The sequence below is a fragment of the Saccopteryx bilineata genome, chromosome 5, assembly GCF_036850765.1.
Source record: "Saccopteryx bilineata isolate mSacBil1 chromosome 5, mSacBil1_pri_phased_curated, whole genome shotgun sequence".
Lineage (NCBI taxonomy): Eukaryota > Metazoa > Chordata > Mammalia > Chiroptera > Emballonuridae > Saccopteryx > Saccopteryx bilineata.
Genome location: NC_089494.1, coordinates 96,321,002 through 96,333,835, shown reverse-complemented (window position 1 = coordinate 96,333,835; position 12,834 = coordinate 96,321,002). Strand labels below are relative to the sequence as shown.

Genomic DNA, 12,834 nt, shown 5'->3' with positions numbered 1-12,834 from the left:
TATATAACCATTCTAGTTCCCCATCTCCTATCATTATGATCATTATTTTTATGATAATTATAATTTTCCAATTAAGGACTACATTCTATATTATTGTACAAAATACATAAATAAAATGTTCTTGACTCCATAGGACTTGAAATCTTTTTTTTTTTAATGCAAAGAAATAAGATAATAGGTCTTGATTTAGAAAATTAACAGATTAGGGAGCAAATGGATTTATTTTGTAGTATATGAAATTTCCCTAACAATAAATTTTTAGCATAATTTAAAAAATATTGAAGATTTTTCATGCATTTGTTGCCCAAATAAAAATCATTTGAGGAAAACAAAATCATCTGTCAGACAAAAAGCTATATGTTGCTGCATTTGGTGGCAAGATGATCACAATAGGTGAGACTAATTAGAAATGGTAATATGCATTACCCAATGAACAGCACCACAGATCTTGAATGAAAAAAATAAGATAAATAGGAGGGTAGGGAAAGATTCTAGAATATTGTTTATGTAAAAAATATTGAAATAATCAAATCCATTTTAGAATTTTTCCCTTTTTTTCCATATAGTTTCTATTACAAACTACAATTAACCTTTGAACAATGAGGGGGGTTAGGGGCACCCACCCCTACTTTGCTGAAAATCTGCTTATAACTTTATCTCTCAAGGTACCCTTCCCATGGGCAAATTCAACCAAGTCTGGATTGATCACAGTGCTTTTGTTCCACGGTTGGGAGTCTGCGGTGGGGAAACTGCAGTTGAGAATATGAAAATACGTAGTGCTTTTCATCCACTTGGCTGACTGTACTAATGGGAAAGCAGCAGATAGGAAGGACCAACTGTGTTTACTAAAAACAATCATGTTATATGTAGATGCGTGTAGTTCAGACCCGTGTTGTGGTAAGTGATATGCAAGGTAAAAAGGTATGTAGAAAGTGCTCGAAGTGGGAGACGAGGCATTTATTCATGACTGTATTATTAACAGTTAAAACCATAAAGGATAAATGTACCAATTAGCTATGCAATAGGACTCTTGTTAATTGCATTCTACAAGTCATCACTAATACGGCATTCTGGCCAACATTAAAGGAAGAACCATACTTTTATTAGTTTGCTGGCTATTGTGGAGGATGTATATACTTTTAAAAAGTGAAAATGGAGGCAATATTTATCCATAATTCCATTACTTAAAACAGCTTTTTCAGTTTTAAAGAACAAGCTCATTTTCTTCCCATATTGTCTTATTCTTGGATAGCAAACAGGGCTTTGAATCCTATCCTAGACTGTTCTCTGCAATAACTCTGCATACACCTTCCTTTGAAGGGTGCAGGTGAGAGATGAACAGGAGGCAAAATCAAATGCAAGGGTACTTCAAGAGACTGGGCTAGACTCTGCCCCTTGGAGAAAGTGGCTTAGTGCATGCGCTGGGTTGTGAAAAGACAACAGGAGAGAATTGTTTCCTTTCACTAGCCCAGAATAATATCCCCCTTTCCCTTAGATCTCACTTCCAAGTATCAGCTCAAGGAAGGAGGGTGAAGGTGCAGCAATGACTCTTCCTAAGATGAATAAGTCATAGCCCCTCCTACTTTACCAGCCATGTGGACCAAAAGTTCAAAGAGGGACAGAAAAGGACTCAAGGACATGTCTAAGTTACCTCTTCAGCTCTTCACTGGGGCATGGTAGGAGAGAAGAGATGAGAGCTCTGGTTAGACTTACCTTCCAGCCTCATGTAAGGAAGAGGAGGAGATTCTAAAAGGAATCCCAAGAAAACAAGATGATCCCTCTTCACAGTGTTTTTGTAAACTGTCCTTGCTCATAAACCATCCTTATTTTTTTTCCTAGAAGGTGGTTTCAAGAAAAAACAGGAGAGCAAAACAGAGCTCTTTCCCTAACCTACTCACAAGGAATTATTTTTAGGTAGTTTCAATTAGTTTGCATACCATTTTCTGTTTGTTTTATTTGTTGTCATTTTACTCAGTTTGTATACCATGTTGGTGTTCTAGTTTAAATTCATATAAACAGTAGTTTGTACTCTTATGGTCATTTCCATCAGTTTGCATGCCAGTATGAATTCTCTCAGCTTTTTTCATTTAAAGTTATATAAATTTTAGTTTGATGCTTTTTTTTTAACCTCAGGTACACAAATAGAGTTGATTGTACTCTTGATGTGTGGCCCATCTGGGCAGGATCCCTAGTTGGTTTTGTTTTATTCTCAGTCTAAAATCTTCAGTTTAATCCCTTGCAGTATGTGTGTTTATCAAATTCACTGTTCATGTATTTATTTGGCTATATGTGTGGCATTCTAGAGACTTGTATGTAGTTGTGTGTATGTGAATGTGTTCTAAATTGTATAAGCCCTTTTGTCTTATAAATGTCATTCTGTTTCTTACAATTATTTAATGTTAGTGTTTGGACATCTACCTATATCTATATACTTTAAATGAGTTCATTTCTTCCAACTGCTACCCATTTTGCCATTGTGTACATACATACACCAGATTTTACTTACCCAAGCTCCCAGGAGTGAGCACCTAAATCACACGGGGCCAACAGTTTTTGCTCTGGGCCAGATTAGAAAGAAAACATTTTGCACAGGCTGGATGAAATATTAAAATTAAAAAATGTTAAGTACAAAAACTATTTATTTAAGTAAATAAAATTTTATCATGTAATTTGTTTATGAATAAATGTGAGTGAAAAAATTTAATATACAATATTATTTTAATAAACTATTTTTAATAAAAATATAATTATATACTGTATATCAAAACTCTATCACAATCAATTGAAACAATATTTAATAGAATGAACTTGAAGGAGTTATATCGCAAATAAAACAATTATTTCGTTTTACAAACAGCCTGGACATGTTTTCAGTTATCAACTGCAGCTATTGTCTGTGCTACAATGACACTTGATTCAGCACATTTGACCACAAAAATAACGAATTGTTCAACCTTGGGTGCACACTGGCAAACTCCACCTAAAAGAATGTGGGTTTCACATTGCCGCTAAATGTCAAACAGTTTATATGGAGTACAGACGAGTACAAAAGTTATAAATCTTTATAATGGAATTTTTTTAAAAAAAATAAGGCAGTATCGCAAATTCATTCAACCAATTATTGGAAGTTAACCCTAGATTAGTCACATGTGGAATTCTTTTCCGCGTATTCACTATCTTCTTAAATATCTCGATTTCCAATAATCAAAGAGGCTTCCGCTTCTAAGTAGCTGAGATTTTAAAATACCGGAGAATATTAAAAATTTAATTGCGGGCTGCATAAACTCATTACGTGGGCCGGATTCGGCCCGCGGCCCCATGCCTGATTGTCCCTAACTCTTTTGCTCACAAACAACATTGCAATAAACCACACATCTAAAGCTTGTTACTAACCTGTCAGGAATTCTCTCTGCTGCAGATCTATAGCAGTGAGGAATTACTTGGCTATAAGGTACACAAATTTATAAATCCACTGAGTGCTGTTGTCAGGTATTTTCCTGAATGAGTGCATAACTTCACATTCCTTCTGCAAAGCAGAAGGGCTTTGTCTTGCTGTAATTATATCAACACACAGGTTCATATAACACTGTTTTGCAAGTTGATGGCCATAGAGCAATACTGCAGTGTTGCATTTATTTTTATTCTCTGATTGGTATTTTAGTTGAGCGTCACTTCACCTGTTTCGAGTCCATCAGGATCTACATTTTCAGAATTGCCTCTGAATTAAATTTTGACTATTTTCTATTGAGTTTCTGATGTTTTGTGAAAGAACTCCTAATATACTGTAGGTAGTATTACCTTGTCAACTTTGGACTTTGGAAACTTCTCCAAGTCTCTCATTGTCTAGTTACCTTTCTGATAAAAGTCTTCAATGACCAGAAATCTTTAAATTTGACTTCAATTGTTACATAATCTTACTTTCTATTATTTTGGGAGTTTGCTTTTGTTGGTATTATAAACACTTTACAAGCTGAACATTGAAGATATGGTCACTATGTCTAATAACATATAATAGTTCACCATGCTGATGGGACCAAACCACTCCTATACTCCTCTTTTATTTGATTTTTAAATTGATTCCAGTTTTGTACTAAAATAGTTATAATTTCAGTAAATCATTATTTGTCATTTTTTCTTTTATATTTTCTTTAAACTCTAAGCCTGCATTACTTAATTAAATCACATGACCATTTTTTTTAATGACTATTATGTATAGTTATATATCTTGCCCAAGGAGTCTGTATACTTCTGTTACTGGAAACAAAATGGTCAGTTTAATTATAACTTTAAAAACTGTATAATTTTTAGCCCATTGATAATTTAGTAACTATTAAATGGTATACCACAATTGCTATAGTTTATATGTTCTATATAAAATTTCTCTTGATAATTGTTTTTACCATTTATCAAGTTTCTTTAATATACTTATATACATTTTAATGTGTTAATAAGAAATATTAATACATGTTTATTCTGTCAAGCACTTGCCTAAATGTTTTGCCAGTAATACTGAAATAATACTCTAAGATAGGATTTATTATTACTTTAACTTTACAAGTAGAGAAAGTTGGTCATTTGTATTAACTTCTCCTTTCTCCCAAATCTTTTTGTACAAATAGTCAGTGTAAGTTTTAGCACTGTCCTCACTTTAAAGTAGGTTAGTTTTTTCTTTCTTCATAGAATGTTTTGAGGCCAGGGAGCAAAAATTGTCCTTTTATTTTGTACCATCAACAGTACCAAGGCTTCAATTGCCACTTAACAAATATTTCATTAATATTTAAAAAGTTTTTTACTCATAAATCTATAATAATAAGTCATCCATCATGTATTACATCCTTATTTCCATTATTTTCTCTCCTCATTTTCCTTTTTTTTAGCTTCCCTCTTTTATATAATTTCTCTTTCTAAGAAATGTTTCCCCTATCTCTAAATATGAACAAGAGTGGGGAAAAAACCCCATTGGCTATAGCTCCCATTCATAAAGGACCATATAAATATAGCTTTATTTAAAATGAAGTTATATAAATTTCCCTAATGATTGCAGACAGGATTGAAAGCCAAGTGCATTTATCATTCAACTTCAATTTTTAATTGTATACACTGAAAATATATGTTAGCTTTCTGGTGAAGTTTGAGGATCCCTTCATTTGGTGACCCCAAAATTGAAGTAGCCCCAACCTCTCTGAGGCACCATGAGACCTGATGAAAAGTTATTTTCAGGAGTTTAATTTACAAAAGGCACCTGACAGCACGGACGCCATGGGTGCTCCCTCTGCGCTCTCACTTCCAGCCCGCCCCCGGTCCTCTCATTGTTGGCTCTATTCATCTTACCGCCTGTAGCTTCTCCTCCGCTCTTCTGACTGGCCTGAAAAGTACTTGCTGGGAGGGGTCTGGGAAGGGGTGGAGGACAGTGGTGCCAGTTTCTGTCTACTGGTGCCATTTTCATCCTAGGGCCCATTGCTATTAGATTGGTTTGTTTCTTTTTATTTCTTTTATTTAAAATAATTGTTACTCAGAATAAACTGCCTTTAGAATGAGATACAAAAGTACACCTCTAACACGAACTTACTTTTTCTTTAGCATTTTCTGCTCAGGATCCCAGTAAATTGTCTCAGACTGTTTCTATTTTTCATAGTGAGGACTAGAAGGAAGATTTGGAGACTACATAATATGAAAGTTAGTTTGTTAAAGATTTCTTTAGTTTTAGGATTTTCATCATCCACTCTGTTATAATTTTTAACATCTTATAACTCTTTAAAAATGTAAAGCTTTTCCATTTCTTGCAATACTGACAGAGATGTGTATATTTATACGCCAGCGCCTATTTGACCCTCCTTTTAGATGTGACAAATTACAAGAAGCTTAGAATATGGAAACGAAGAAATAAGTTCCTAACCTACCAGTTTGAGAACGAGTCAGAACGCTTGACAGCATCCGAGAGATTTTGCGGTAAATCAGTCAGGGACACTAGAGTAAATCACTTTCACTCCCACCACTGGTGCGGAATCAAGTCAAATCCAGTGTGACGGAGTCAGATAACAAAGGCAGGCGGCACAAAGAGAGTCTGAAATTTACCAAGAAATTTCACATATATTTTCTTCTGACATTTTGGTTCGCCACCCTAGCATTACCCAAAGGAAGCAAAAGAGAGGTGAGTGTAGAATATAAAGTTTGATGTTAGAGCAAATGACTTATAACCATAATGAATATTTTAAGAGCCATTTTCTATCAAGTTCTTCAGATAAGCAGTTACAAAGTTGCTGTTATAATGTGCTGCCATCCGGTGTCCATTATGTAGAATGCAAAGAGGTTTGAACCAAGCTGATGCCTATGGGTTTTTTGTGTGTTTGGTTTTTGGTTGGTTGTGTGTGTGTTTGTGTGTGTTTTATTTCCACCTTCACAACTCACTATTTGTTTAGGAAAGTTCTGTGAAGTGTCTTACCAATTGCATAAATTATAAATCATTGTCTTTTTAAAATTTAGTTCCTCTTCTTAATTGTAGTAAGCACCTTGACACCCTTAGGTGTGATTTGTTTTTGTCCACAAAAATTAAATGCCTGACATTCTTATATCTGTTTAATGCACTAAATCACTACCCTCAATATCAATACCTCACCTAACTATTACCCTTCTAAATTTATGGGGAGGTTGGCTCACTTATTCCTGGGACATCTGACTTACTGAATTGAGATATTTCTTGAGCTATGTGTCTTACTTAATCCTTAAGTCTGTCCAGCAGTTTAGACTTTTTAAAAAAAAATTTTAATTTACTTTTTTAGAGAGAGAGGAAGGGAGATAGATAGAGAGAGAGAGAGAGACAGGAACATCAATCTGTTCCTATATGTGCCTTGACCAGGGATCAAACTGGCAACCTCTGCACACTGGAATGATGTTCTAACCAACAGAGCTATCCAGCCAGGGCCCAACAGTTTGGTTTTTATCCTTCTGTGTGAAAAAATAGAAAAAAAAAAGTGTCCTCAAATTTAAGATGAGTCATTAATTGGCTCCCTGTTGGCCATCATGGGAAGGTAGGGATTAAAGGTCTTGCAACTCAGCATTCTCGGACAGCTCAGGTCAGACTACGAAGTAACCTTGCTCCAGAAAGAAAGACATTCAGGAGTGACAACAGTTCTGTATCCGCCTTTCTCAGAGTCTCTTGTGAGGCTCTGCATCACATGCCTATGTGACTGAGGGAGAGTTACATCTACCTGCACTAGAGAGAGCTGATACAGCTGAATGAGCAAGGTCCAGGAGATGTGGCCTGAATCCCGTATTTATTCCTTCTATGCCTTTGAGTAGGCTGCAGCCTCACTGAGCTTTGGTTTTCTCACCTGTAAAATGGCGGTATTACCCTCCTCCCAGTGTTGTTTGGAGAATTTCTTTATTTCCATGTTTACTGCCTGCTTCTCTGAGTTTGAAGTAAACTTCTTAAGGTCTCTCTTAGTTTGCCTGTACATATTCAGTCCTTGCAACTGTGTCTGTCATGTGGTAGATGCTCAATAGGTACTGTGATTCGCTTAAAGATTAAATAGCTTGATGCATACAAAATACCAGGTCATCTTATTAACGCACATTGAAGAAGTCAGGAAGACCTCTGGCAAGCTCAGGTATTGCCACTAGAATTATAAATTACCAAAAATATACTACCTCAGAACTGTTAGAGAGAGCTTTCTTTTCTTTTCTTTTTTATTTATGTATTTATTTTTTTAATGCTAGGAATGACATATCAAATCACTAGGGAACTAAGGCGCAGAAAAGGCAAATGCAGGAGGCAGGTGCTTTTGTACTCCTTGTTAATGAATCACAGCAAACATGGGGAAAACCTAGATGTGTGACCCTCTTGAAATCTGAGAGCTCATATATATATATATATATATATATATATATATATATATATATATTTTTTTTTTTACTCAAAAACTTTTAATAGGCACATATTAAATGTCAAATTCTGTGTCCAGAAGTGGGAAAACTTAGAGTTTAGGATGATGTCTCTTTAGAAGAACCAGGAGAGTAGAGGGTCTTACTTTTCATTCTGAGAACAGACAGCTTCATCCTCGAAAAGTCTATTGTAAAAGTTTCATCAGATCGTCCTAGCATCACCTGTCCTGGCTAAGGCCTCTGAGCTTACAGACATTGCATACTTTCTGAGTTGCCTCTCAATATACTGAACAACAGTTACCTGTCATTGTATACGAAAAGCATTATAAGGTTCAAGTCAGGGCAAAACCTTGCCAATTGACCCTTTACACACTCTCTCCAAAGCTGACAATGCCGTCAGAAGCTCTGTGTTAGAGTAACAGGGTTAAGAAAGCTCTTCCGTTGATACCCTGAGAACTATAGGCAACACAATGAGCAAAACATATCAGATGGGGAATGGGCAGGACAGATATTGTAAGGATGATGAGGAGGTTCCAATCAAAATCATAGGTTAAAAGTTGTTCCCATTAGGTGAATTCTCAATCACTCCTGGACTAGAGGCTTTTGACTGACTCTCTAGTTTTATGCTCTTCACTGAGTGAGTACAGGTGAGTCTGCTCCTCAGAGACCAGAATAATCCTATAGCAGGAAAGGCAGAACTGCCACCATTAGCAGCTCACCTCTGCTTCTGGCTTCTTACAAGGAATTGAAGGGCTCATAATGTGACTAAGTCAGTGCAACTTCTCAGGGAAGAGGAGAGCTTGCAACTGACAGGCCTTTGCCCAAATCTTCTAATTAGCATCAGGTAAAAGAGCTCAGAAGGGAGTCCAAATGGCTTATCCCTGGTTATATGCAATGCACACTAGCTTTTATAATTTGAAAATTTTGACTAAAGCTATGATTAAATCTGACATTGACAATCTCCTTAACTAAGATCGTGCTGAATAATCCTTTAAAAAGGCAACATAGACAGTGAGAAGATTACTTGTGCAGGCCTCAGAGTCAGAGAAAACGGGTTTGATTCTAAATCCCAATGTGTGGCCTTAAGTTTTTGAAACTATCTGAACCTCATTTTCCATAGTGGTACCTTCGACATCTTTATTTTTGTGAAACTAAACCTCCACAGACAATCACACTTATGCTAAGTACTCAAAATAAGTACACTAATTATTGTGGTGACAGCCATCATGAAAAAAATAAAATAAAATTTGGGCATCTAAAAGGTTGACAACAGCATTTTATCCTTCCTTACAAAACAAAATTATTTTAAGCCAGTTGAAAAAATCTTTGCTCTTATTCTAATACCGTAAAGACATTGTTAAAAGTTTATAAATTCAAAACAAAATAGCAGTGTGTGCAAAGTGTCAGGACAATTCCTATCATGAAGGTTTGACCTGCATGTCTCACCCTCTTTGGCTGCTCATCAGATTTCCCTAGTAGGGAACATTTCACAGCAGTTCAAAGTTCTAATAGAGAACCGTGAGATCATTGAATTTCATGCAACTTCAGTTCTAACCAGTTTCGGTTCCAAGTTTAGGGAAAGGAAGAATAATGCCAACAAGTCTTATAAACGATCAACATCTGAAACAGATTCAAATCAGAACTATTTATGCAGGGCTTGCTACAGACAGGAAGCAAATAAGGTATAGTATCTCCCTGCCAGGAGATGAAAAATATAGCTGGGAATATAACAGGCAGATTAAATATGGGTTTTGTCATGTCTGATGGTGTTCGATACTCCCTGATCACATGCAGTCAGGGAGTAAGGGGTGGAAATAAAAGATGCCCAGAGCAGACCAGCACTCCTTCCAGTGTCTCTCTGTTCCCTACTTGGGGCCATCCCACCATTATGGGGCCACCTAATCTAGCCTGCACAAAGAGAAGCCTATGGCGCTAATGCACTTGCAGCTGCTGCTACCTAAAAGGAGAAATGGACACTAGCGGGGAAGAGAGAAAAGGCCTACATGGGTTTTTCTGTGTTTTTCCCCCTCTATCTTTTTCATCATTTAATTGAAAAAATGACCCTTCATTTGAAGAAAAGTAGATCCAAGGACATAGTGTTTATATTTGCAAGTTGGAAAATATACATTGTGGCCATTACTGTTTGTCATTTTTTTTTAACACAGTAGAGTATCATTAAGAAAGCTTCAGGCATGTAAGAGCCGCCTAATCTTGTTGTAAATATAACTTTATTGACTCAGAGCTGTCCTTTCAATCAAAAGCCTAGATCCTAAGAGGCAATTGGGAATAAATTACAAAAAGATCTTGACTGGTCATTTTAAACATATTTTTGTGTTGTTTTTTATTGACTTGGCTAAACTCTTTGTGTAAACTTCTTTTTAAAATCACTTTGTAAAATGAATTCAGATATTTTGAAATGAGTGTTAAACCAAAGCAAATTGTAGCAATGTGATATAATGGATAGAAACTTGTTTTGATAAACACCAAGCCATACAAAGGAAAATTAAAAGTTGTGATTTTACCACTGAATTAACTATTGTTTTATCTAGCCTTTTTTTTCTCACCTAACTTCAATCATTGACTCAATAAATTCATATTTAGTACCTCCTTGTCCAAGGCACCGTGTTAGGCATGTGCAGATACTTCTATGAAGATGACGTTTCTCTCATTTTGGACTTTTTTTTTTTCCTGAAACTGGAAACGGGGAGGCAGTCAGACAGACTCCCGCATGTGCCCGACCAGGATCCACCCGGCATGCCCACTAGGGGGTGATGCTCTGCCCATCCCAGGCATCGCTCTGTCGCGACCAGAGCCACTCTAGCGCCTGGGGCAGAGGCCAAGGAGCCATCCCCAGCACCCGGGCCATCTTTGCTCCAATGGAGCCTTGACTGTGGGAGGGGAAGAGAGAGACAGAGAGGAAGGAGAGGGGGAGGGGTGGAGAAGCAAATGGGCGCTTCTCCTGTGTGCCCTGGCCGAGAATCGAACCCGGGACTTCCACACACCAGGCTGACACTCTACCACCGAACCAACCGGCCAGGGCCTTTGGACTTTTTTTTAATGAGACAGAGATAAAATATATAAAATTATTTATTATTATATAAGGAAGTCATAGAAGGCACATTGGAGGACATACTATTTGAACATCCAATGACTGAGAGTTAATAAGAAGAGGCTGGAATGTGTGAGGACAGTGTTAGGTAAATAGCACAGTTGGTGTTGTACATTACATACTGTATTATGATCTGCATCAATATCAATCCACAACAGTCTTCTTCTTCTTCTTTTTTTAGCCCAGGCCTCATTATTCCATTATACAAATCAGTTTCGTGCAATTTCCATACCAATCTTTTCTCTTTTGATATTTTAGGTAGAGAATGAAAAAATAATGGTGCACTTTGCTCTTGTGCACAGTCTTAACAACTTATGAGATGATTTCATTAGGATAAGTATAAATTCATAGGAATAGACTTGTTTAGTCAAAAAAGTATGCACATTTTTAAAGATAAAAGTGAAAAAATGTATTGCCAAATTCACTCCATAATAGATGTATTAGTTTACATTCCCACCAAACTTGTATAAGAGAATACATTTCTCTGCACACTCAGGATTCATTGATATCATTCCTTCCAATTCTCGCCAAATTGACGGCAAACAGGAAGAAAACATTTCACTCTTTTTATCTGCATTTCTTTGATTTCTAATGAAATTCAACATTAAAAGTATTTTGAATTAGGCCACAGCACATTAGCTGTTCAGTTTTTAAGACTCTGAAATATACTAAATCAATGATGAGAAGTAACAATAAAAGAAGGGGTTCTGATTCTTATTTTTACTCTGCTATTTTTGGCTTGCTATAGAAACATACACATTACTGGAGTGGATGTTTTATGGGTTATGAGTACACAAAAACAAAGTTTTTAGTATCTGAAAAGAATTTGGGAAAGATTAAGAAATAACCATTATATATATTCTGTTAAAATTACAGAATATCTTCATTATTACCCAAATTCCATATCACCTGTAGACTTTAATAAAAAAAAAAAGACTTTTAGGAATTCTAGTTAAAAATATAGTCTCTACTGAATTTGAATGTTGCTCATATTGTATCTCTGAAATAATTTCTTCAAGTGGTAATGCTTTTCTCCTTTCTTCCCCATCCAAGGAAAAACTGGTCTACTTCCTGGATTGTTCTTTCAAGTCGAAAAATTGAATTTTACAAAGAATCCAAACAACAGGCTCTGTCTAATATGGTGGGTAGTTCTGCTTCTACAATTTCCATCTTTAGAGAAATATTGTTGAATTAAAAGTTTGATTTTACCTGTATAATTATGTTAACTAGTGTCATCCCAATAAATTCAATAAAGAAAATGTATGGAAGAATATAAAGTATAAACTTAAAAAATAAAAGTTTGGTTTCAGCAAAAACCATACTAAAGCCTCCAAGCTACCACCATCTGAAAGCAGATGGAGGAAATGACTCAATAAACTTTTAATCAGATGAAGGGAAAATAGAACTTAGTGTCTGTTTTATTAAGTGGTGCATTTGGAGAATAATCACAAAATAAGATAAATAGTGAGCAGCTATCTAGTAATAGGAAGGTAACACTTTAAATTAAGGTGCCATTTATAAATGCTTTATTCTTATTTATGAAATGATCACTAAATGCAGCTACTTGCTAAAATAATGTATTATGAAGTATATTATAAAATGCATTAGGAATAAATGCTTAACGGATGAGACTATGGGAAGCTGTTTGAAAGAGTATTGTAAGACGTAAATCCTATTAAGCCATGTATGTACATCTTTAATACATGAATTTAAGTTGTTATCTAACATGCTATAAAGTGCTCCACACATTAATAAATAATAATAAACTGTTTATAAATGGCACCTTAATTTAGGGTGTTACCAATGAAGAAACACTCTAGGTTAACAAAGTGATTTTTTATCTT

General features: G+C 35.7%; 1 protein-coding gene across 1 annotated transcript in view; it reads left to right on the top strand.

Annotated features, from left to right (window-relative positions):
- Positions 1-12,834, top strand: part of ARHGAP15 (Rho GTPase activating protein 15) — a 694,101-nt gene that overhangs the window by 94,210 nt on the left and 587,057 nt on the right. The window contains exon 5 of the mRNA XM_066279712.1: positions 12,044-12,131. Coding sequence (XP_066135809.1) covers positions 12,044-12,131 — 88 coding nt within the window. The remainder of the gene's footprint in view (positions 1-12,043; positions 12,132-12,834) is intronic.